Raw genomic sequence first — 27121 nt, 5'->3', positions numbered from 1 at the left:
TCATGGCCCTTCACAAGAATGAGCCCAATACACCTGAAGGATCCAAAGAGCACCTGTATGTGATTACCACAGAGACCCAGCAGCGCTTCTACTCCATTGTTTTCAAAGTATTTAGTTTGGTTGGATGTAGATGTTTGTGCAAGAAGTAGTAGTAGTAGTAGTAGTAGTAGTAGTAGCATAAAGCAAAAATATATATATGTTTCAAAGCGTTTTAAATAATAAACTAGTTATTTCTCTGAATGCTAAATTACATGGCAGGGATTATGATGCAATGTTTTTAAATTAAATAATACAACAAGTGCAGTAGGTATTGCATTGAGAAAGCAGCATAGCTCCATGCTGCCCCCTTGTGGTAACAACGACCACCATGATAATCAACCACCATTCATATAACTCCTTTAAATCCCATAATTACTCTTACTAAGGAGGACGGAACCTGCAAAAATTAGAAAATAAATGAATATATAAATAAATGACTCGATAAATTAATAAATATGGCATTAGATGTAGCAAAAATAATATTAGAAATAAATGTAGTCATTAATTAATTGGTAAAATGTGATTAATTATCTTATTTATTTACTCTTCTGTTTAATTTTCCATTTTATTTAGCTATTTTATTATATTTTAATTTATTTTTGCATTTATTTTTTATTTATTTTTTTATGTATTTTCAAATGTATGCCTAATTGTACATGTATATTTTCAAATACAGTATGTGCCTCATTGTATTTATGTATTTATGCATTTTACCTCTTATTTATTTCCCCAAACTTATTTATTTCTGTATTCTTTTCTTTATACATTTCTTTATGCATTTCTGCCTCATTATGTAAATGAGGGGGCTGTCACTCAACGTGTCGTCATAAAAAATAAATGCAAAAATAAATGAATAACTAAAACATAAATATGAAATATATGAATTAGAAATTAATAAAAAATAAATACATAAATAAATGATAGTACATAATTAAAATTAAACAAAAGAGAAAATAAATAATGGAATTAAACCAAAGATAAATAAAGAACCAAATTAAAAGTTATATATTTTCTAAAATTTGCTTAAATATAACCATTTATGTCACATTTTATCAATCAATTAATGGCTACATTTATTTTTAGTATTATTTTTGCTACATTTAATGATATGTATATTTATTTATTGAGTCATTTAGGCTCCGTCCTCCATACCTTACACAATCACAACCGGAAATGATTCTTAATCATAATAATCACAGTCACACACATGAAAGTATAGATAATAGTTTTATTTTAATAATGTAAACTAATAAACGGTACAATCAAATAAAAAAGATTAGTGTATACCACTGTAAAATAACTAAGTTATTGCATTTAGCACTCAATAACACTATATTGTCACAATGTTGTATAACAAGCAGATTGTCCCAATAGTTGCATAGCACAGGTGAGTCAAGTGTACTTGCTACTGACCACTGGTGTTAAGTGCAATATTTGTGTACATAAAAACATCGTGCAGCTCCAGGGCCGGGGTCAGCACACTTTAAATTCAGCCGTTATATTTAAAGCATTTACCTCACGCTTGTATCAAGTGACTCACACTTAGTGGAATAGCAGAATCAGCTTTTATTTCTAAATCACCCACATTAGAACAATGGAGTGCTGTGAGGAGAATTTTTTTTTTATTTTTTACTCATGTAAATTTTCAACACCTAGCATTTTCATTGCAAAGGTTTTTAATGGAATCCACTTTGTGAATTTGAATTTGTGAATTGATCCCGACTCTGCAAAGTACAAATCAAGGTTCCTACTTTTTCTAGCATAAAATGTCATACTCTTTCCAGTCCTTATATTCTTTATGGCGGTCAAGATGTCTGCTATACCTTTCATTTATATGACCAGCAGTTACTCCTTGTGACGACCAACATCACAGCATGAGAAATAGCCGTGTGGCCTGCAGGTAAGAAAAACAGCAGCCACACATTTATCCTGACTTAAAACCTCTATGCACTCAAACAGTTGTGCAATCTTCAAATCCTCTGTTTATTTTACAAATGTGCGTGAAAGGCAAATTACTTTGTAGTTGCACACTCATACAGTCACAACAAATATCCTGATAAAGTGATCAGTCACTTGCTCTGATATTGAATATTGTTTTGTTAATGCAGTTTAAAAAATAAACACCAAAATAGTAAAAATATGACCCAGACTGTAACATGAGTGAACAGATCATTTTTTTGAAGTAGAAAAAGAAAAGAAAATAATAATTAAAAAAAGGATTGCCATTTTCAGCACATCTGTGTCTATTGTGTTGAAAACAGCAACAGACACATCATAACACAAACAGAAACTAATACCAACACATACTTTAAACTGATGTTTGCAAATATGCTTAACAAATAACAAAGGTTGACAAATATCTCAGTCCTTATGCAAATGTGGTTTCGCTGTTTTTTTTACCTGTAACTATTTTTAGTGTCCACAACAAATACTCTAATAAATAAATAAATAAAATATTGTAACTCATATTTGCCATTCACACACACACTGATGTGTTTAAGATGACTTTTTAAGCAGTGTATCAGATCTTGGACAGCGCACTAATCCAAAATGCTACCTATCCATCTTGGCAAAAAATAATAATCAATGTAAATCTATTTTTCAATTCTTCCAATCCTACCAAAATTGTTTTCTAAAAAAAAAAGGGGGAATTTAGATTAGAAACATATACATGTCTAACCACATACACAAATGGCTTAAAGTGACTTATATGGGAATCTGAAATATATTTTGCTTTCAGTCTTTTTGTAACAGCTTTTTTAAAAGTGGCAGGTATTGGTTTCTGGAATGAAACTTATTTCTACAACACAGAGATTGTAAATCAAATGTCATTGGTTCATCTATCAAAGTAGTTAAAGCTGCAGTCGTGAGCAAATAAAATGAAAAGTAATTTCTTTATAAAACGGTCACTATATCCTGACAGTAGTGCATGAGACAGGTAATCTGTGAAAAACAATCATGTTCCTCTGTGTCCTCTTAGTGTTCCTAATGGCATTTGAAATATTCCACTGCGCCCGAACCAAAACAACCAATCAGAGCCGAGGAGTCTCTACAGCAGCTGTCAATCACTGCTCACAAACTCGCAAACTCCGATCAAACGGTCAAACTAGGCAGCGCTGATCAAATATGAATCAAGATTCTGTTACTGTAATGCCAATTTCTCTCCTCAAATGTTTTTGCGATGTTGAAAACAGTCGGGCCAAATCAAGCACCACCCACCGGCCAGCAGCAAACTTTCTCATGTTACAGCTAAACAGCACACTACAAGATGTTTCTGAAAACAGTTGAGGAGAGAAACAGGCATTACTACGACGGAGTATTAGGGACACATTGAGGAAAAAAAAAAATCTGAGATTTCGAGAATAAGGTCATAATATAACAAGAATGAAGTCATGGGTTTACGAGAAAAAAGTCGTAGTATTATGAGAATGAAGTAGTAATTTTACGTGTTATTTTAGAGGGGAAATAGAGCAGCGTGCCGCCTGTGTGAAAATGAAGAACGTGGAGCATCTTGTGAAGTTATACTTTAGTATAGGTTTCACAAATAACAAAATACTTCAGGCACATCAGCACCACATTATCATAAGTATCAGGACCTTGAAAAGATTGTGCAAGAAACTGCATTTATTCCAAAGAAAGAACCAAACGGACCCTTTGTGGAGGAGGAAATTACTTTTTTTCTCGTAAAATTACGACTTTTTTCCTTGAAATAGTATGACTTTATTCTCCTTAAATTACGACTTTTTCTCGTAATATTATGACTTTATTCTCGAAATCTCCGATTTCCCCCCCCCCTCAATGTGGCCCTAATACTTCGTCGTACATTACAGTAACATAATCTTGATTCATATTTGATCAGCGCTGCCTAGTTTGCCCGTTTGATCGGAGTTCACGAGTTTCATGAGCAGTGATTGACAGCTGCCCATAGACTGCTCGGCTCTGATTGGTTGTTTTCCGTCAACGCTGTGAAATCTTGTAAATGCCTTAGGAGCACAGGAGGACACAGAGGAACATGAATTTTTTCAGATTATAGGTCATGCACTTCTATCAGGATACAGTAACTATAAATTAACTTTTTTATCATATTTGCTCAAAGTTACCAACTGCAGCTTTCAGCAACTCATCTGCTTTCATTTTGTGCCGTACACAGAAGTGTAACATTCGGTAAGAGTAGATATTACTCTTTCAAACTGTGGATCATTTTGTAGGAAAACCTTTCATTATGCTTTTCTCTCCAAATATATCCTCTACAGGCCAAGGATGAGTGGTATGTAGCAGTTTGCTCAATGACAACTTGTACAATGTAATAAACTCTGTCTTCTCAGACAAGACAGAGCAAATAATATGGAAGGAGCAGAAGATAATCCTGGACCAGGCTTCTCTTCTACACTTCATTTCAGGTTTTTCAGATAGCAATATTTGCTGAAAAAATAACTACTATTACATGTGCTACAAAGAAACGAGGTGGCTTCACTCGATCACCATACATCCTATTTCAATCAAATGCTTTGCTTCATATTAAAACATATAACTTAAGTTGTAATTTTTGTTGGACTAGGTGTCATATTTTTCCAAAGTGGTAGCCATCTCATTTTGGAATTAAAGTGTGGTGTACGTTTTGAGGACAGATGCAGTAAAGAAAAACAAAAAAAACATTCAGTTAATGCAACAATAGTCAGGGAATGTCAATGATCACGTGAGGTGCCTTCATATAGCGGTTAGTTAATGACCGGAAAATTCAGATTCGCAGTGGGCCGGAACATTAAAACACAATACGCCATTTATATGCATGTCGTGCTTAAGAAGAGGGCTGCAGACCTGTACGCCAGAGCGGAAAAGACAGTAACCATCTCCCCATTGGGTCAACGAGGACATATCCCATAATGTGAATGGGCATAGTTAGCATTTTATGAAGTTCTATAAAAAGGAACAAAATAAAAAACTAGGTCAAGCTTTGGGGTCACAGTGAATAAGGCTTGTTCTTATGTCCATCCGCGTTTTCATGTGGGCTGAGCGATCTCGGTGCACGTGGTCCTGCGTGGACAGGAGTTTGGCTTCAGAGCTGGAAGTCCTCAGGCAGCGCAGCAGTGGAGCTGGGTTAGAGAGAGGGCCTCAGGCACCAGTGACTAAAGTCTGGGACGGGGACTGGTGCCAAGCCTTTGTAAGGTTCGAGTCACGGCACCGGCATCACTGCATGGAGCAGGACGGGCCCTCGGAGCAGCAGCACACGGAGGAGCCCATGGCTTTGGGCGGAATGAGGTCCAGGTCCTCGTCATCGGGGATCTCATCCAGACGGTAGCCGTCCTGAAGCAGCTGCCTGCTTAAATCAGGATGGACCTGGAGAGCAAAGAGAAGGACCTCACTATAACACACACATCAGAGTAAAGTGGTACACATCTCGGTTGTTTGTAGCCAACAAACATGGACTCAAAAACCTTTAGTCTGACTGAGTCAAACTTCATCAGAAGTCAAGTTTTCATCCTAATGTAGCACAAATTTGAACCAAATTTCGCGAAAATTGGCAAAAGATTAATGTGTTTCCATCCAAGACTGTTAACGAGATATCATTAAAAGAGTGATAAAAATATGACATTTATTTATGTTTTATATTTATCATTTGTGTTTGTTTCATGTACTAATGTGAAGAAGGTTAAAGTCTCCTCATCGCTCCACACAGATCTGATGTTTTCATCTCTTCCGTGGACGTTTAAGTCACATGCTTCATGTACATCATGATTTATTCACTAAGTCTGTTTCCATTGCACTATTTCCAGTGTTTCCACTCAGGGGCTTTTTATGCACAAATTGAATATGCACATAAAAACAGTTGGATGGAAACACATGTATAGTTCTGACTTAATAATTATGACTTACATGCAAGTACAAAATTATGACCTAGAAAGTCAAAATTACACAGCAGAGATTTTCCATCACCTGTCAGAACCAAAACACCTTCTTTAGCATCACTGTTTAGGATGTGGCCACATGCTTCAAAGTAAACATAAATGCTCACTGTGATACCGTGGTTCACTTTATCACAACTGCCTTGTGTGCAGCAGAGAAAGTTCTATTTACCTCTTCCCTGTGCAACTAAGCAAAACCAGGTTACCTCAAACACAGAGGACATAAAAGGTCTCAATAGTAACATGTATGATTGTCTTTATGGTCTTAAATTACATGTTGTAGTGTGTACTCTAATTTGCAGTCAAAATGCAGTTTATAATAATGATATTCAAAAATGTGAACTTCAAACTACTGAGATGTTTTCAAGCCGCAGCAGCGATGTTGTTTACAATGGAAATAAGCCACAGATTACAACAAGAATTTGCATGTTTGTGTAATGAGCTCACCTAACTTGTTCTAAGGCACTTGGAATTTTAAAAAGGTGCTAAATATGGGATTCAGAGCATTAAAGGAACAGTATGTAATATTTACGGGGATCTATTGGCAGTGAATGAAATATAATATTATTAAGTATGTTTTCTTTAGTTTTTAAATCACCTGAAAATAAATCATTGTGTTTTTGTTACCTTAGAAAGAGCCGTTTGTATCTACATAGCGAGCGGGTCCTATTCATGGAGCCGGCCGCCATGTTTCTACAGTAGTCCTGAACGGACAAACCAAACACTGGCTCTAGATAGGGCCATTGGCAATTTTTACATTTTCATGTCGGCCAACGTAGGTCTCCTACATGCTTGGCACACGGGAGAAGATTCAGTTGGTTGACAATATGCAAACTCACTGCCTTCAAAAACAGTATATGAATATTTTTGACCCACCAATGAACCATGCTGAAAATTAGTTACTCAACAGCAATGCAAGAAAACAAGTAAGACTGAGCTCTGCTAAAAGGACGCACAAACAACCCTGGCTACATATCTGAGATCAGGAAATAGCTAGAGGCTCATTCTGTGTGTGTGTGTGTGTGTGTGTGTGTGTGTGTGTGTGTGTGTGTGTGTGTGTGTGTGTGTGTGTGTGTGTGTGTGTGTGTGCGTGTGTGTGTGTGTGTGCATGTGTGTGTGACTGAAAAACAACTACAGTAGGGTCAAAAATAAAACATCCTTTGTTCATGCACAGGCAGTCAGTATATACTGTTCCTATAACATATATAAAAGAATGCAAACGCAGCCAAGATTTGATTCTAAGATCCTAATTCTAAATGTTTAATATACTTATTGCAGTTGTACTCATTTCACTTCTTTTATCTGAGTTGCTTCATATTATTATATCACTTTTAAGCCATTATCTATTTACTGATTGGCAAATGTGTTTGATTTGGTGGTGAAAAAAAAACCCTCAAATAACTTGCCACTTTTTTATCGTGCAGAAAGTGTGTGTGCTGACCTGACGAACCAAAGCGACGTGTTAGTGAAAGATCTTGTACAGAAGTCACAAAGATGGAACGACAAACTGGAACAATAAAACCCAGGTTTATGACAAACACATGAAACTGATTTTTTGCACATCCACACAGCCAGTTAGACTGTATGGTAACTGAGATTCTGAAAGCATCTGAAGGAGGTCCCGTGGGGCAAACTCACCTCAGCTGAAGAGTATCCTGAGGAGTACTGCTCAAAATCGATCTCTTCATCGCTGTAAGGACAAGTAGGAACAGGTTCTGTCATTCTGATGTGTCAACTGGAAAAGTATTTAACGACACAGGAGCTGGGAAAATGCCAAAATACTAGTTGGAACTGGTAAATGTCAAGGTGATGTGATTTCATGACTGTAATGTAAAACGTCTACTGTTACCGTCGGTACGTTTTTCAGTCGTCAGTTTACTGCATATAGTAGGAATACAACAACACTATCACCTGTATACCTGGTGTAACCTTACCTGTCTGAGTCCACTGCAACCAAAGTGTCCTCAGCATGCTGACTCAAGGCAGCGTAGCCCTTGTTAAACTTCACTGACCTAGAAGGAAAACCAGACACTGTAAAAATTGTGCAAAACAAACATCACCTGCTCTCCTTGGCCTAATGCCAATGCCCCCCCCCCCTAAGGCCTTGTGCCCCGAACCCTCAGGGACTTGACTGATGTCACCTGGTAAATGATTGACTGTGAAAGGCTGCAAGGGCTTAAAATGGCATAAATACCAATAGGACAGCACTTGCGCAGCAACATATCACGTCTTGCCTTACAAGATGAGAGACGGCCTTAGGCCCTCTTCAAACCTGGTATTAACATGCATCCTGGGTGATCAAGTGGACAGCTCTAAGTACAGGTGTGAATGCACCCGCCCGCTCTCTCTCTCTCTCTCTCTCTCTCTCATCCCAGGCTCTGAAGCTCTGCACGTCGCTGTTGCCTGGCAAAGGTGGAGGTGTCGGCGTCACGGAGGTCCCTGGGGACCGCCGATACAATAACCATACATATTATAAATGTTAATAAAATGTGGGTTTCACGAATATGTAGGATATTGCTACTGATATTTCTGTAATCTTACATCGCAACAGCTACTGTATTAGCCATGTGTTTACTACGTGTTTATTTGCATATAGAGCGGGGAAGTGAGATCGGTTCACAAGTGGTCACTCAAGACGCATGTGGAGACGTATTCTAATGCCAGGTGTGAACAGACGTACTTAGAGCTGCCCACTTGTGATCGGATCACCCAAGACGCATGTTATGCCAGGTCTGAACAGGGCCTTATCGTCAAATAATCAATTTACTCGTTGTTGTCAAAACAGCATCATTACGCAACATTAACCTAAATGGTTGATGAATAAACCAGGTGTGTAATATAGTCTAATGCTTGTATTCCTCTGATTTCATGCATTTTCTTATGTAACCCCCGTTCTTATTGTTTACCTTTTTTTTTAACGTTTCCGGGTTTCCACTGGTAACCCTGTATTTAACGTCACAAAGCTATGAATTGTGGGTAATTCCCTCTGGCAAATTCTGCATGGAATGGATGGAATGCAGACTTATGGAAAAGTTCATAAAGGACTCAAAATGTCTGCGAGAGAGCCCTCAAGCACTTGACAATTTTGACCGTGGGACAATCCTGAACCCTCACAGACTTTGCAGGAACGCGCCTCAAAGTCTGTGAGTCTGTGAGTGTGGACATTGGTATAGGGGCCCTTACCTCTTAGCTCCTTGTCTGGGCTGATGCATCACTGGAGGTCCTAGTGAGAGGGCTTTCTTCTTCAACGCTTTCCTCGCCATCTCCCTGTGTTTCTCTGTGAATAATAATTAACAGGTAGCTCCCATAGACTGTATTTAAAGATGGACGACATGACAGCTCCCCAAAAGTGAAGCCAAAACATCTCGACCGCCACCTGGTGGCTAGCTGCAGTATAGGTCATAAATCCCACCCACTCCATGTTAGTTGATGGGACATGGGCCAAACTAAAAATGAATTTTTCCCAAAGACGGTTTCTGCCATTTTATGTAGTTTATATCACTCTGATGTTTGTTAAAGTGTTAACTTTTCTGATAAGTTTGGTTTTAATGAGTTATTTGATGACATAAAAGGGGGATGAGACGTCATGATTGACAGCTCAAGTAGAAGTTGCGGAGCACATCTTGTGTGTTCATATCAGTGTCTCAGTTCCACTTGTTACGTTTCCCTTTTTTTCCTTGTTTTTTTTCATTATTTGATGTTTCTTCTTGTGTGTGAAGCACTTTGTAACGGTGTGTTTTAAAAGGTGCTATATAAATAAAGCTTTATTTACTTACTTACTTTCCATTTTCCTATTTACTGAACATATTTAAAACAGAGACTAAAAGAGTCTGTGAAATACGTCATGTGTCTTTTGCAATGTGTCTCTTCAATCTCACATAACAGATTCACACTACCGTCACCTGACCGTGCATAAAACCCAACATCAGCTCTTCTATGAGTGAAAACCCTCCCTGTCCATGACATTTGCCCGGCCTTACTCAGGAATGTGCAGCTAAGTCTTTTTTGTAGATTCCAAATAAATATCGGAATTAGATTTATTTGTTTGTTGCAGAGACCTTGACAGCTTACACTTAAGCAGAGCATTTTGATGTAAGGTTGACTATATGGATTGCTTTCTATACATACAGTCTGAGTGAAACGGTGGGCGACTTCAGTGTCACATGACTCAGGCTCTGCTGTCCTGCCAGCTGCACATTCAACAGTCTTTAGCTGTCTCCTTTTCTGCTTCGTACAACAGTATTAACCTCAGCTGAGCTCATAAAAACAACAATTATGAAAAGACTGACCTACAGACAGGCATAATGATGACATTGGTTACTATGATGAGTCAAGAAAATGCTTACGTAGTTTGAGGTGGATTGCTGGAGCTCTGGACATGATGTAAGGTCCTCTTTTCTCCACAGGCCTGATCCCTCCATCAGCGGTCTTAGGTCTTGCGCCATTACTGGGCCCCTGAGGTGGGAGAAATGAAGGATTTCTCAGGATCTGTATTTCATATTCCTGTATCGCAGCCAATAATATGACAAGACAGTAACATAATAACTAAATGACTTGATGTGATAGTTAAATGACAAGAGAAAGTTTTAGGACTGTATTAAAAAGTCTTTCTCCTCGGTGGATTAATGAGGTAAATTCATGTGCTCCCTTGGAAAAAATAACCTATGCTATAAGAGGTAGCCCACAGCTTTTCTATATGATATGGGATCCATGGATCACTTATATAGAATCTTCTTAACCTTTCTAGGGTATTTACTTCATTAATTATTATTTTCCACGTGCTGTTTTCTTTTTTCTTTTTCTCTCTACATGTATTAAATTAATTAATTTATTTAAGGTTTCTATCTTACCACCATGAACTATACTACTGTAGTACTTATTACTTTTAATTCTAACTAACTAATTAAATTATTTTATATATTATTTTTATATTATTTTTTCTGTAACTTTACCTCTAGGGGTGGGAAGAAGGCTAGACCTGTCAATTCAATTCAATTCAATTCAATTCAATTCAATTCAATTTGCTTTATTGATCATGACTGTCAGGTGAACAATATTGCCAAAGCATCAATTCAATAATAAATAAAAATAAAAAAAGAACAAAATAAAAACAAAAACATATAAACTGGAAAAACAAAGTTCGGAAACTTGTGTTTGGTTGATTATTTCTCTGTTGTTACAATGCTAATTGGCATTGTATTTTACATCGTTGGAAAGCCTGTTTATTTACCTTCGCAATGATGTCCAACTTGTAAGGATCATGCATTTGTGGGATGAGCAGCACAGCTGATTATGTGGGTAGCACCCAAGAAAAATTTGCCAAAATGCTCCGTCAATGGTAAACAGTGTATTCTCCTGTTGGTGTTGACTCTTGTTTTGAGTTGTTTGGTGGATTGGATGATTGAACTCTCTATCAGTAACAAGGAACAAACAAGACATATTGGCTATTTTACACTTTATTCATTTAATACACCGTCAGGAGCCTCAGTAGCAGTGGAAGATCCATACGCAGCCACAACAGCCTGGCACCTCCTCCTCATGCTGGTCACCAACCAGGGCACACGTTGCTGTGGGATGGCGTTCCATTCCTCAACCAGGATTCGTTGCAGGTCAGCCAACGAGGTTGTGTTGGTCACTCTAACACGTACAGCACGCCCAAGCTGATCCCACAAGTGTTGAATTGGGTTGAGGTGTGGACTCTTGGCAGGCCGTTCCATTCTCTCTACTCCCACATTGTGGAGGTAGTCTGTGATAACCCTGGATCTGTGGGGGAGAGCGTTGTTTCTTGGAGGATGAAGTTAGGTGCCAGATTGAGGCGATATGGGATCGCCACTGGCTGCAGAATCTCATCCCGATATCTCCCTGCATTGAGATGGCCTTCAATGATGACAAGCCTTGTTTTGCCAGTGAGGGAGATGCCGCCCCACACCATGACACTGCCCCCACCAAAAGCTGTTACTCCATCGGTAAAACAATCAGCATAGCGTTCTCCGCGTCGTCTCCATACTTTGACCCTGCCATCCAACTTTGGCAGACAGAACCTGGACTCATCACTGAACATGACATTCCCCCACATGTTCAGGTTCCATTGTCTGTGTTGTTGACACCAGCGCAAACGGGCCTGACGGTGAAGGGCAGTCATTGCAGGCTCCCTTGTAGCTTTATGAGAATACACTGTTTACCATTGGCAGAGCATTTTGGCAGATTTTTCTTGGGCGCTACCCACATAATCAGCTGTGCTGCTCATCCCACAAATGCATGATCCTTACAAGTTGGACATCATTGCGAAGGTAAATAAACAGGCTTTCCAACGATGTAAAATACAATGACCATTAGCATTGTAACAACAGAGAAATAATCCACCAAACACAAGTTTCCGAACTTTGTTTTTCCAGTATATTTAAAAAGAACATGCATGTAAATGGAAGAAAACAATAAAGAAGTAATTCATGTTTGTTGTGTCAATAAAACAAACAAATAAAAAACAATTAATAACAATATATTGCAATATCATAGAATAAATGTAAAAAACAACAAAACAAAAAAATGAAGTACAGGAGTAAATAAAAGGCAGAGTGTGAGTTACATCTATTACGTGTTGTTGTTGTGGTTGTCTCTTAGGCTTTGACATGCATTGACATATCCTGCAGCTTCTATCCTTTGTGGGAGTGGGAGGTGATGTGTGTATTTATGTATGTACATATTAAATGTTAAATGTAAGATATACATTTTTTTCATTATGGATCCGTTGTTATGTTTTGTTATGCTATGTTTGGAAAAAACAAATACAAATAATTTTCCAAAAAAGAAAAAAAAGTCTTTATACATATCTTTTGTAGCATAACTCATTTTCTTTCTAAATTTGTCTGTCTCCAGTGGTAATTCCCAACATTTCACCAGCCAGGTGACTTTTAAAAAAATATCAGAAACTCCTCCAAAATTTCCCAGCAGCCCCTTCGGTTTATAAGGAAGAGATATAATCAATTTTAGGTGTTTATCAGCTCATTAATCATGTCAATATCAATTACAGTCAAACTTAACAATGTTTTACGACAGAGAGCTTTCCTGTAGACACTAATATTGTAAACATGGCTCATTTAAGTAGCTGTAACTGTCACAAATCACAGGCTAAGCTAGTTAGCTAGTCAGCTAGCCTCCCAGTTTCTATTGACAAGCTACCAGTTAGCATTAGCATTAGCTGTAGCTTTAGCATTAGCATTAGCTTTAGCATTAGATGTAGCTTTAGCATTAGCCGACATTACCGACACAACTTGTGGCTCCGGCTGCGCCTCCAGCAGAGTGTCCTTCTCTGGTTCCTCTATGATGTCGTTCATCATGTTGGCGTCACAATGTCCACCTCAACAACTCAGCCATGGTGTCTCAGACTGTCCCACCAGCTGAGGGACTTTGTTGTTGTTTGTCTTCAGCAGCAGATAGGCACTTCTGTTAGCTGGCTATGCTATTATGCTATCAGTGACAGGGTCCCATACTACTTCCGGTAAAACAATTACAAAATAAAACCCCATCGTTGCTTTTAAAGATACATGATGTTTGTTATCCAAGAAGATAATTCAATGTTTTTTTATTTATTCATTTTTTCAATAGACTTTATTTTAGATTTGTAAACAATACAAATAAAGGAATTAAAGGGATACATAAAAACAAACAAAAAATAAAAATAAACAAACATCAAACACAAAATATGCCAGGGGTTAATATAAATAAAACATTCAAATGGGAGCACAAACTCATCGATTACTAGCGTTTTTGTTTTTTGCAGAAGATATTGTCTTAATATATAGTTCCATTTCTTTTTTTCTTTTTTTTCCGATATACTTTATTTTAGATTTGTAAACAATACAAAGAACAATTAAATCAATACATAGGTAAATAATACATATAAAGGAAACAAAGGGATAAATAAAAACAAACAAAACTTTTAAAAAAATTAAATAAATTAAAAAAACATAAAACACAAAACATGCCAGGGGTTAATATAAATAAAATAGAACCCCATCGTTGCTTTAAAAGATACATGATGTTTGTTTGTTTTTTTATTTATTTTTTCAATAGACTTTATTTAAAATTTGCAAACAATAAAAAAAATAAAGGAATTAAAGGGATAAATAAAAACAAACATAAAAAATAAAAATAATAAAAATAAACAAACATAAAACACAAAACATGCCAGGGGTTAATATAAATAAAATAATAGTAACTTAAGTAAAACATTCCATACTACTTCCGGGTAGAAATTACAAAATAAAACCCCATCGTCGTCTTTAAAAGATACATGTTTGTTTGTTTTTTTTATTTGTTTTTTTTCAATAGACTTAATTTAAATTTGTAAATAATAAAGGAATTAAAGGGATAAATAAAAACAAACAAACATAACAAAATAAATATAAAACAACATAAAACACAAAATCATGCCAGGGTTTAATATAAATAAAATAATAGTAACTTTAAAACCTTAAAATGGGAGCACAAACTCTTTTGTTTTTTTTGCAGAAGATAGTCTCAATATATTGTTCCACTTCTTTCTTGAAAACATTAAAATGAGGTTTAACTCTTGCAAATTTGCATTTATGAATGTAAAACTTTGCGACAATGATTGATTAGAAAATATTCTCTCTCATATACTGTGTTGAACCTTAAAAAAAAAATAAAAATAAATAAATTTTCTAGTAGAAGTTGAAAGTCACAGATAATATTTTCCAAGATAAAACTACAGATATCTTAGCCACAGTTTACGGGTATGTGTACATTTCCAGAACAGATGGACAATAGATTCAGTGTGGGAATCACACATGGCACAGCTTAAATCAATATCATTTTTTGATTAAAAAAAAAGGAACTAACTGGGTAACATCGATGAAATATTGTAAATGACACTTCTTTAACCTTATTTACCAAAAAGAATTTTTGTGGGAGAGTCCAAACTTATTTAATGTTTGGTTTTGTGCAATAGCATTTTCGTTTCTTGTCACTGAACCATGTAACTAAAACTAAAAGTCTCTGCTCACTCCCCAGTTTAACTACAAAGACGCAAAGAGGTTATCCAAGTAAACTAGAACATTTTAGTTAAGTCAGGGGGTAAACGACTAAAATGTTATTATTATTATTATTATTATTATTATATTAGAAGCTTTCTTTAAATACTTCAGAGTTAGTTGTGAAAAATTACAATAATTATTTAACACTATGAAGAATGGTCTCTTGCTTCCATTTTGTCATAGTAGATGTACTGTATTTCCAAAACATACAAATGGTGCAAGGACTACTGTATAAATAATGCTTCAATTGGTTATAATGTTGAATGGCAGACTAGTGCATACATATTATCCCATTTGTATAGTTGTAAAATGAAAAACCCAGGAGACAGATTTCCAGCCTCCTGTCGCCATCTGGTGGGTGAGAGAAGAGCTTAAAAACTAGACTGTCTCCTTAAGAGATGTAATATCCCATTCTCTTATGTCAGATTAAATAAAAACAGTGGATAGTGGAACACTAATTATGAAAAGATGTTTTCTGTCGTTGCTTTGTGAAGATTCTGTCTTCTTGTATCTCAAATTATAACTACTGTTATTGGTTTATGATCTTATGTACTTATTTGCAGTGGTGGAAGAGGTATTCAGATATTTTATTTCAGTAAAAGTGACAATACCACATATGTTAAAAGTAAAAGTCCTGCATTCAAAATCTTAGTTAGGTAAAAGTACAAAAGTATTAGCATCAATATATACTTAAAGTACCAAAAGTATATGTACTCCTTATGCAGAATGACCCATCTCAGAATAATATATATTATATTGCAGGATTATAATTATATATTTTGTATTAATACTTTATATCTGCAAAGTAACTAGTACCTAAAGTTATCAAATAAATGTACTGGAGTAAACAGTATAATATTTGCCTCAAACATGTAGTGGAGTAGAAGAACAAAGTAGCATAAAAATGGAAATACTCAAGTAAATTACAAAATTGTACTTAAGTACAGTACTTGAGAAAATGTTCTTTGTTACATTCCACCACTGCTTCTTTGTGGAAAAAAATACTTTGCATTTATTAAAAGGGGTTAAATGAGAATAATGTACACTGACTCTGCAGCACCGGTTGATATTTGGGTCTTTGTAGTTTGACCATCAATTACAGCAGTGCTAGTATTCACTGGAATGGAGTGGAGTTACTTGTGGTTTGTTTATAGCACATGCATAATAATAGACCTTTTTCACAACAGACTTTTTGACTTAGCAAAGGTGTGACTTATAACAATAAAGATGACTCCATTCCATGTAAGTAGCCCAGTAAGCTATGCCAGTGAAGAAGCAATCATATTAGCTGGGAGATATTAAACTTGTACTTTTCCTGCTACGATGAGTCAAAACGTCTGCTGTAAAAAAAGTCGATTAAATAAAAAATATTCAACGATTTACCAGAAAAGAAAAAGAAAACATACGATTTCCAATTATTGGTTTTCTTTATTAGGTCCACCATTTTGTACACAACAGGACAGCATGGATTTAAATCAACAATATAGACATATTTGACAGGAGAGAATCAGGAAGGGCCTTCTCTTTATAGATCAAATGGCCTGAGGAAGAAGGAACAAAAGATATTTTCAGCTGCAAGCACGTAATATGCAATATAATTCATGGTCTGCTGTACATTCATAGAGTAAGCCAGCAAACACATGAAGGGTTTGAGGCAGCACTGGATAGCAATAGTACTTATGCCTGAAGAAATTCTCTTTCTAAAGCCACGTCGGTCTTCCCAAGTAACATGTGTAGTGCAGTCTCACCTTGACAGTCTATAACTTGTCAATGCCCAGCTCCTCTGGTGTTGAGATGCCCAGTTCTGACAGGGTGGGCTTCAGCTCTTGGATCAAGTAGGGATAGATGTCTTTATGGGGGCCTGCTTTGTCCTGCAAAACACAGAAAACAACAAATGAGGAGCAATTGTGATGATTAGTCTCAAACAATATAATCCAGTGATTAATTTGCTTTTTGGGGTGTTGCATTATATGTTTGTATTAGGGCTGTCAATCGATTCAAATATTTAATCGCATGATTGTCCATGATTAATTGCAATTAATGACACATTTTTTTATCTGTTCAAAATGTACCTTAAAGGGAGATTTGTACTGCATTTAGCTTAAGAAATACATGCTCAAATCATAACATGTCAAACTCAAGCCCGACAGGCAACAACAACTGTCAGTGTGCTGACTTGACTATGACTTGCCCAAAACTGCATGTGATTATCATAAAGTAGGCATGTCTGTAAAGGGGAGACTCGTGGGTACCCATAGAACCCACTTTCATTCACATATCTTGAGGTCAGAGGTCAAGGGACCCCTTTGAAAATGGCCATGCCAGTTTTTCCTCGCCAAAATATAGCGTAAACTTGGAGGGTTATTTAGCCTCGTTCGCAAAAAGCTAGTATGACATGGTTGGTACCAATGGATTCCTTGAGCCCGCTTCAACCTAAAAATCGCAAGTTGCATTAATGCGTTAAAGAAATTAGTGGCGTTAAAACAAATTTGCGTTAACTTGTTATTATCGCGTTAACTTTGACAGTCCTAGTTTGTATATGTACGTTGTTATACATTTTTAAAACAAATAGCAATATTGTGAAAGTTGTACCCTACAGTAATATCAGGGTCAATTTTTATTTGTGCTTTATTTCTGATGAAACTGTTGGGTCCTTTTTTCAAGTAACGTGTGACAATATGAACTCCGAATGTGGTGCACTAAAGTGACAAAGACAAATTCTTGACTTCTGGTAATTTAAGCGATTCTCAGGAGTCACACTTCCGCACTGAAACAAAGTTTAACAAAGATGTTTATGGCAAACCCTAAGTGAACCTATGAAGGGACGGTCACTCACCTTTACGGCCTCAAGGATGCGGATGGCGCTGGCCAGGTCATTCAGTCTCCGGCAAGCCCTTAGTGCCGAATCCAGGATCTTGGCCTCGGGTACCAGGTCATAGCCAATCAGGGTGTTCATTCCTTCAATTAATAAAAAAAGACATATTACTTCAAAGAATCAGCAATAGAAAGAAGAGAAAATGCAAACAATAAAAGAGAGAGAAAAAGCAATATCTGATGAACCATACAATATTCACAGTTTTGCTATGGGTGGTTTCAGTGGGAATCACCACCACTGCTGGACAACATGGGGAATAAATAACTAAATAATTAGGCCAAATTTACTTAACATGGGTCTTACTGATATTCGACTGAATGTTTTTTTTGTCTTGATTTCCAAATTAACCCAACTAGAACCATAACAATAACCAAACTAGTAACAACGGGCCGAGGACACATTATCAGAATATAAAATGCACAAATATTCAACAAAGTCACCTTTCCTCAGCTCCCAGGCATCTATGTCAGGCTTGCTGAAGTAGGTGATCCAACGGGCATCAAACTCCTCGTCTGTCTCCACCTTACCATGGGAGTAACATCTGGAGGCTAATGGAGCTGGAAAACATGAGGTAGGGCAGACACAGAGATTTCTTCAAATGTTTTCAAATACAATACCGAAGTTTCAAGAACTTACAACAAGAAAATTGTAAATATATTATATAAATAAGTAAACAGTATTATGAATTTGGCCATGCACTCTGTGCCAACCTTTAATACTTGTCTGTTTCCAATATGTGGTGCTTCAGTCAGCGATTACAACATATCAAAACTTGTGATAGTGGTATATGTCATGAACCTAGATGTAATTAAACATCTGACTGTGATAAATTCACACCTAATAAAAAAGTCAAGCTGGTAAAGTCACATTATGTACATTGTGAGTGAGTCAGTGAGCAAGGCAACATTTAACAGAGACACTTTGGCATGGATGACTTGTTTAACAGGAAACTAGACAATATTGCAGGCCCTTATTCAGACATACACCACAATGACATTTTAAAGTGCACACTGTACAGTTCCTCTTTCAAAGCTGTATCACAAAAACATTTTCAGCTACTGCCTTCATCAGATTGGTTGATGCTGTGGGCCTATGAACCCCATTTAGAAGATGTATTAATACATGTCTATAAACTTGGTTTCAGTTTATTTAAATACGTTCAGTGATTAGTCATATGACTTCTATAATACATCCAAAGTTTTAACAAATTGAAATTCAAAAATGAAAGCCATACAAAATAGCCTATGTAAATATGTAAAGTTTTTGACAAGTTATTATTAGGGATGCACCGATACCGGATCGGATACCGGGCTGATACTGACTCAAATAGCTGGATTGTATATCGGTGACAATGAATTCAATCTATTCAATGTATTAAAAAGCTTTACACTTGAACTGTAATTCCTGTAAATTTTTAAGATTTCTTTAACAAGTTACTGGTGTATGATTAATTATTTTAATAATGAATAAAAATGTTGTTAATTTTGACGATTTTTAACCAAGTTGTTGGTGTACAATTTATTATTACAATAATAAATACAAATTTAATTTGTATAAAGAAAATTAAAAGAAAATTGAATTTATTTGTTTCATTTTGTTTTACAAAGTTAAGAAAACAATGTTTAAGTCAAGCATAACTTAAACATTGTTTTCCAGTGACGTCCACACAGTGAGGCATACAGCTTATTAATTAAACACTGGTATCAGATCGGTACTCGGTTTAAGACCAAGTATCTGTATCAGGACTTAAAAAGTGGGATCGGTGCATCTTTAGTTATTAAAATTTTTACAACCGTGATTTATCTCACACAATAATGCAATAGCAAGATATCCCAACACACATCTAGAGATTGACATAATTCAAACTCATTTTTTTCTGTACATCATATTGTACATATACTGGACTATCTGCATCTATCTGCACTACCTTAAACTTAAAACACGCACTATCTGGACTATCTGCATCATTCTGCACTACCTGCAACCACCTCTCCTAACCACTGGTGCACTTTAAATTTTAAACTTACTTTACACTACATCCCATATACCATTTTCTAGACTGCACATATTACATCTATTTATTGTACACTACATATTTTTTTATTGACGGACGGTACACGCTATGTCCATTCACTATGCTCTTTCACTATGCTCTTTCACTATGTATATTCTGTATTTCTATTTATTGTTTTATAATCTTTTTGTACACCTGTACCTCTGTATCTGCGCTTTGCTGCTTTGACACCTGAATTTCCCCCTGGGATTAATAAAAGGTTCATCTTATCTTATCTTATCTTCAAGTTAATTTCTATCTTATCGCTACATCATATTGACACTACAAATTACAAATCACATTTTTAAAATATAAAATACTGTATATACATCCATTTTTTTTTTTTGAAACTAACTAAAGTGTATTGCACTTTATCAGCTGTAGTTTGCATAGAGACCCATATATATACTGTAAACTAACGACCTAGCTAAGGAAGTTAGCCATGTTTTTTATTTTTTTCCCACTCACAATGTTGTTTCGTTACGATTGCCCAGAAGTCTTTATAGATATTTAAATCAATATCCTCCTCACAAACACTAACCATACACTTCCACGCAACACACACACTTATATGATATATTTATTGTATTGTTATTACATATATTTTGTCCAAATTGTTTGTTATCACTATTATGTAGTCATATTATTTCTTTATATTAATCTTGTCTCTAGGTGGAGGCTTCAGATAAACCCAGTGTTTTTTTTTTGCCTCTTTCTGCACTGAATATTATTCTTTTTTTTTTTTGTTATGTTGTATAGTATTTTATATATTGGATAACGCCAGCCATCTTATCTCTACATCATATTGACACTACAAATAATAATAAATAAAAAAAATTGCATTTAATTTTTGCCTTTTTAAACTTGCAAAAATAAAATAAAAAAATACTGTAAAAACATCCATTTTTATTTTTATTTTTTGACCCAACTAAAGTGTATTGCACCTTATCAGTTGCAGTCTGCATAGAGACCCACATATATACTGTAAGCTAACGACCTAGTTAACCCAGGAAGTTCAGGTCAGGACATGTAACCTAATATGGGAGAATAATAGCATCATAACAGGCCACACAGAGTAAAGCATTCAAGACTTCCACAGTAAACTATGTGTACATTTTAAACATGTAATCTAGCTATATAAACATAATAAAGAGACAATACAACATGTGTTAGCTGCGTTTAAGCTGCGGTCAGTGACTATCCTGAACTCACTAAGGAGGGTCATCACAAGGTCACAACTGTTCTACTTAAATTCATTTCGCGGTTCTTCATTTTGAAACACACAATGTGAGGTGGAAGTGTAGTAAAATATCCAGTTAAACACCACAAGGATGGCAGATCATAATAAATAACTCAATGTCATTAGCTGTTAGCAGGTTGCTAAGCTAGGTTGCTAAGCTACGTTGCTAAGCTAGGTTGCTAAGCTACTGTAGTCACCTTTATGACAGAGAAGCTGTTTAAATGTAAGGTAGATATGAAGCGGACGGTCTTACCGGAGTAGCAGAGTCGTGACCGAGCCAGACTCCGGGCTCCTGTGGCTGACAGTCGGAACACGGCTCGGAACATGGTGGTACCGCTGTGTGGCTGCTGCTCGGTGCTGCTAGCTAACTGTTCTGTGTGTTAAAGAAGGAGAAAGAGTCAGTGGACCGGAGAAACACGAGTAGAGGGTCACGTGACTCACGGAGATTGCCGAAGTGCTTCTACTGTCGAAGCTTCTGATTGGTCGGTTTATGGGTGCTTTAGTTGACTCTGGCCTCCTCCAGTGCAAATTTTACACATAAATCTTATTTATTCAGCTCTGATATTGCTTCAGGACAATTTCAGAAATATATGTCCTGATTATTTATGAGAGCTCAACAAATTAATTTACATCATATTGCCACAGCTGTCTGGACAAAAGAGTTTGGGGCACATTAATAGATAGATAGATAGATAGATAGATAGATAGATAGATAGATAGATAGTAACTTTATTGATCCGGAGGGAAATTCAAGTTTCCAGCATCACAGTTCCATAGTGCAAAACATGTTAGTAAAAAGGCAGTAAAAAAAGTTAGTAGTGCAAAGTACAAAGTACAAAAAATATATACCAGATATAAAAATACAAGGAGATGAATAAAACTGTTAAAACTGAATATAGTGCAGGGTAACAGCTGTGTGATACACAACTATTAAAAAGTGCAAAAGAGACTGTTAAAAATGAGTATAGTGCAGGGTAACTCCAGTAGCTTAGTCTAAAGTGCATGTATGCATTATTATCTGTCATGCAGACCGTCCTCCTTTGTCCCTCCCCTCCCTAGAGAGGTGTTGTACAGTTTTTATGTGGTAAATGCTCTGGTTTTAGTTGACTCTGGCCTCCTCTAGTGCAAATTACACATAAATCTTATTTATTCAGCTCTGATATTGCTTCAGGACACTTTCAGAAATATATGTCATGATTATTTTTATTATTTTTATTTTATAATTTATTTTTTTGTTTTTATTGTGTTATAAAGTGATTACAAAACAAGTGAAAACATGTACAGGGACATATATATAAAAAAGACCAAAATATATTATACAGAGAAAGACAAATAACAAAGTAAAAAAACAAAACAAACCAAAACAGAAACAACCTAAGGGAATAAAAGCAGGTTGAAGAATGTGTGTGTGTGTGTGTGTGTGTGTGTGTGTGTACTCTTAAACTCATATACTGTAAACATGCACACATATCTATACATACACATACAGATATCCTTCCTTTTATGTGTAGAGCATAGGGGGAACAAAAACAAAACAAAAAGAAAATAAATGAGTAAAATATATATATATTTATGAGAGCTCAACAAATTAATTTACATCATATTGCCACAGCTGTCTGGAAAAAAAGGGGTTTGGGGCACATTAATAGTAAATGGCATCCAGTTTATAACAGAAAACATCTAGCTTATTATTAACAGGATATTTGGTTTGTGTATTTGTGTTAGATTTGTGTTAGAACATAGTTCATCAAAGCAGCAGAGGCCAAACTATTGTGAATTTAAGCCCAGAGTATGAGCCATACCCCCAAAACACTGGATCCTACATTTCCCATAATGCAACTTGACAGCATCTCTTCATTAGACCCTCCCTGCCTGAAAAGCCACATGGTACTCCTCATGATGAGAAAACTGAACTTCATTTGTAAAATTGGTGGAGTTTTATCATCAATGCAATACATAAGCACATAATACCAGCAGAGGGAGCTCTTGGTTTAAAAATACTCTCTTGAGCCCTCAGTGAGCAACAAATCAAGTTTATTTGCATTTATCGGTCCAGCAGCAAATAACTTTTATAATAAGTGCATGTGAGGACCTGAAGAACTGATAGATTTCATTACAAAACATGACATTTTAGGGTAAAATTACATTGTATTTTAATAATTAACCACAAATTATCATATATGTAGGATTTTTTTAAATATTTATAACGTGAATAATAACATTCATCCATTTTATTTGTCTTTGTGTGCATGCAAACACATCACAAGCATGCATAGGGGCCGTGTAATGCATGTAACCAAGGTATAGTGGATTACCCTGTGTGTGTGGGTGTGTGTGTGTGTCAGTGTTCTTAGTGACGTGGTAAACTCTAATCCGCCCTAAGCCCAGGGCACCACAGTGGATGTCCATTAGTGTAATGTGCTGCTGCACATCTTTCCTTCTCCGTCTCTCCCTGTCTCTTTCTTTCTCTCCCGTGTCTGTCTTTTATTTTCTTCCTCCCCGCTACACACTAGTGCTTTAAATATCTGTGTTGACATTGCATATTTTTAGCCATTTAGCTCCAGTTTTAGAGCAATTTGCGAGTAGTTAGGATAAGCTGTCTGACCTCTCACCTCCCTGTGGAAGGGAGCATGAGAAACACATTTTCTTGATTTGATGACTATAATATAACATTATATTACCCCTTTTGTTACCTTGTGGGTTGTAAAATGTTACATAGTAATTGCACCTACAAAGAAGTCGTCATAGGAGGAATATATCTACTGTAACATCTCTTTTTCTCCTATATAAAGCTAGGTCATGTGACGTGTGTGGAGGGTCAAGACTGAAGTCCCCTAACAACTGTCACCTGTCTGTGTCAGTGAAGGAAACAACTGTGTTGACACCAATCTACCTGAAATGAGAACATGATGTGAGAAGAAAGAGTGTGATATTTGAGCACAGATGTGATTTTCTGCTCTGTAAAACCTCGGCCTTTTTTAGGTATATTATGATTTATTTATTTGTTTGAGAATATTTTATTCACACATAATTTAAAATAAAGTACTGCCTCATGTTCCAAGTGCATCTTTATCTCCTTTTCACCTGATTCATGTGCTCTCAAACTTCCATTATCATCACTACAGGTTTTTATTTCTTGTCTCATATCCGAGCACAGCTGTCACAAGAGTAGCTGTTACATCTAAAGGTTCTGTTCATATTCTTGCATTCATAATTTGTTGCTTATGTTTTGAGGGATTTGAAGCTACGTCATTTTGAAGCTAAATGCTTCAACTGTCACCAGTGTGACCAACTTTAGGATGTTACAACTCACCTTTTTAGTTTAAAGTCTTCAACTGTAGTTCACAATAAAATAAGTCTGCCTGTGTCTGCTTTACCCCAATACAAGTTTATGCATGCCATATGCTGAACCCTTTAATATAAAAACTGCATTCAGTCCGTTTTTTTGTTTGTTCTCCCTAATTGTCTCTTTTTGGTGTGGGTGACCATAATGTGAATCGTACTTTCATTCATGCTCGTCTTGGTTCCGCTCGACCCGGTGAGTTACACAGTACCATGACATTAAAGAGGACTTATTATGCTTTTGTTGTTTTTCCCTTTCCTTTAGTGTGTTATATAGTTTTTTGTGCATGTAAAAAATCTGCAATGTTGCAAAGCCCAAAGTCCACGCCAAAGGGAGTTACTCTCCCCCACAGAAACACTGCTCCTGAACTGCCTGAAACATCTTGCCTGAAGTTCCGCCTTTTCTTCCGTAACATGGTGATGTCACCAAGTAACACATTTGCGTAGTACCTCCCTAGCGGCTAGTTTGGCACGCCCTCAAACAAAGCTAGTTAGAGCGGAGCTGGAGCGGAGTCCGAAGAGTTTGGTTCAGGTGATAAATCACAACAGAGTGGGCCAGCTGACCAATCAGAGCAGAGATGGGTGGCAGGAGCTCAAACAGAGTGTTTCAGACAGAGGGTGAAAAGAGTTGCTGCAGCACAGCCAGTATGAGAAAAATAAAGTGTTTTTTGAACATTAAAGCATGTAAACATCTTCTAGTAGAAACCCAAAGTACAAGTATTCACCTGAAAATGAGCACAACAAGTCCTCTTTAACACAAACCAGTATTGAAAGCCATAACAATAGAAAGGAAGCCCAGTTTGATTCTACAGTTATGATGGTTTTTATTGGCATTTTCCAAGGTATTATTTTACAGTGATGGTCACAGTCTGGAAAGGTAAAGAGACATGAAAGAAATAAGAGTGGCACTATGCAGATAAATATGGGGCCTCTCTTCTGTGTGGCCTACATATGTAGCATGCGGTTGCCATGTTAGGATATTTTTGTCTGAATAAATGAATTATTCAGCGTCTTCTAGCAGCGGATGGACATGCATAACACACTTAATGCACTAGTTGATACTGCTAGGGTTGAATCATGGGTAAAGCAGTCTGGCCTGGGATGTGAAGAAGTTGTGACCCCCTCTGTGACTTTGCCTTAACAGTTGAATTGGTTGCTGTTAACCTGTGACCTTTAGCAAAGCCCCACTTCTTTTTATTATCAATCACAATGTTAGCTAGTATGGTTAATGCCCAATATTTTTCTGATCCCATCAACAATGCTGTTCAGACCACAACCAAATGCAAAGTATTTGCATATGCACCTCATGATACAGATTTGATGAATTACAACAAATCAATTAAATAGTCAACCCTTGCTTTTGAATGGTCAGATTTAGCTCCCTGAGGAAATATATATATACTATACAATCAATGGCATCAAATTGTGTTTAATACTGCTCCATCAATAGAGTTGGTAAAATACTGGTGCCCTAACAGTCGGGAATAAAAAGCCATGTCTTCATCCAAATGGCTCAAATACTTTTACTGAGTATTCAATGTTATTAAGATCTGAGCGGCTCCACGTCAACTTTAAATGACTTTGTATTTAAACCGCTGCCTTGGTTACGAGCTGTATGTTCACTATATTCACTGCAAATCACTGTGGCCTCATCATGTAGCATCACGACATCTTAACTGATGAATACAGTGTGTCTTACACCAGAATACCAACATGGGGGAAAGACATTTTGGAACAAGGTGTACATACAGTTTATATTACACACAGACTTTTAAAAAAAAAAAGAGTGATGAAGGAAACAGGACGAGTGATCTAAGTCAATGAAGCCATTTAAGAAGCACTATGTACAGTGTGGAGACGGTTTGAGTGGATGATGTGTAACGGAACTATTATTTCTTAACAAAATCATAGAGCGACAACACAGAACAACATTGACAAAGAGGGGAGGGAGGGAAGTGATGGGCATAATTGAGATGGGGGGAAGGAATGAATGATATGTGCATGTGTGCAAATCTCTACAAGTATCACAATAAAAGCATGATTTTGCAGCGCCTGCTGTCGAGCATAGGACGAGGGCACCGGGCGTTGGTGTTGGGGGGGGGGGGCTGGGTTTGGTCGGTGTTGTTATTTTTAGGGTAATTGGGGTTAAAGGGGGATGAAAGCACTTTTCGCCGCAGTTTAGCCACTTCCCAACATCTTTGTGGCACGCTGGTTGGCCTCGTCGATCCTGGTCTTGTTGGAATCAGCCTGAAAGAGACACACGCAGTTCAGCTAGCGGTCGGTAAAGGGTGGGGATGAGTTAATTTAACTTTGCACTCGTCACCTCCTTTGGAGAAATTTGGGGAAATGAGGAGTCACGCAAAACAACGCATGTCGGGGCGAGCTGCAGGAGCCCCCTACAGCTTTACAAATAAATATGAATCATTTCAAACACTTGTCTCTGGGTCTGACTGAAGGTAAACGCAGAATTTAATTGCCTGGAATGGCCATCATGGCTAACTGCATAGGGATCTATGTCCGGGTCAACTTGTTGGCTGACCTATCACCCTGCCTATTCATCTGTGCGAAATATCCCAAAATAAAAAGAATGTGACACCTCGTAAATCGTGTTTC

The 27121-nt window shown here is 36.7% G+C and overlaps 3 protein-coding genes and 1 long non-coding RNA gene across 5 annotated transcripts in view; 1 reads left to right on the top strand and 3 right to left on the bottom strand.

The window, feature by feature from the left end:
• Positions 1-4204: 4204 nt before the first annotated feature.
• fam219b (family with sequence similarity 219 member B) lies at positions 4205-13430 on the bottom strand. The gene is made up of 6 exons (XM_037750066.1): positions 13205-13430; positions 10289-10397; positions 9126-9219; positions 7877-7954; positions 7581-7632; positions 4205-5376 (listed from the first exon to the last, which is right to left on the bottom strand). Exons 1-6 carry the CDS (start codon positions 13277-13279, stop codon positions 5227-5229), a joined length of 558 nt encoding a protein of 185 aa, XP_037605994.1. The 5' UTR covers positions 13280-13430; the 3' UTR covers positions 4205-5226.
• On the top strand, positions 7305-25389 carry LOC119476669. The gene is made up of 3 exons (XR_005204066.1): positions 7305-7317; positions 24786-24791; positions 25308-25389. It is a non-coding gene; the product is annotated as an uncharacterized LOC119476669 (long non-coding RNA).
• On the bottom strand, positions 16407-21578 carry LOC119476655 (cytochrome c oxidase subunit 5A, mitochondrial-like). The gene is made up of 5 exons (XM_037750073.1): positions 21420-21578; positions 18314-18430; positions 17835-17956; positions 16747-16869; positions 16407-16539 (listed from the first exon to the last, which is right to left on the bottom strand). The coding sequence occupies exons 1-4, from the start codon at positions 21490-21492 to the stop codon at positions 16756-16758; spliced, it is 426 nt and encodes a 141-aa protein (XP_037606001.1). The 5' UTR covers positions 21493-21578; the 3' UTR covers positions 16407-16539; positions 16747-16755.
• The window catches only part of LOC119476631 (synaptosomal-associated protein 25-A-like), a 47468-nt gene continuing 45662 nt past the window's right edge, over positions 25316-27121 (bottom strand). For both annotated transcript variants that reach the window (XM_037750059.1, XM_037750051.1), the window contains exon 8: positions 25316-26755. In XM_037750059.1, the coding sequence (XP_037605987.1) occupies positions 26687-26755 (69 nt within the window). In that variant the 3' untranslated portion in view covers positions 25316-26686. The remainder of the gene's footprint in view (positions 26756-27121) is intronic.

Source organism: Sebastes umbrosus, chromosome 2, assembly GCF_015220745.1.
Source record: "Sebastes umbrosus isolate fSebUmb1 chromosome 2, fSebUmb1.pri, whole genome shotgun sequence".
NCBI lineage: Eukaryota > Metazoa > Chordata > Actinopteri > Perciformes > Sebastidae > Sebastes > Sebastes umbrosus.
This window is presented reverse-complemented; position numbering and strand designations above follow the sequence as displayed.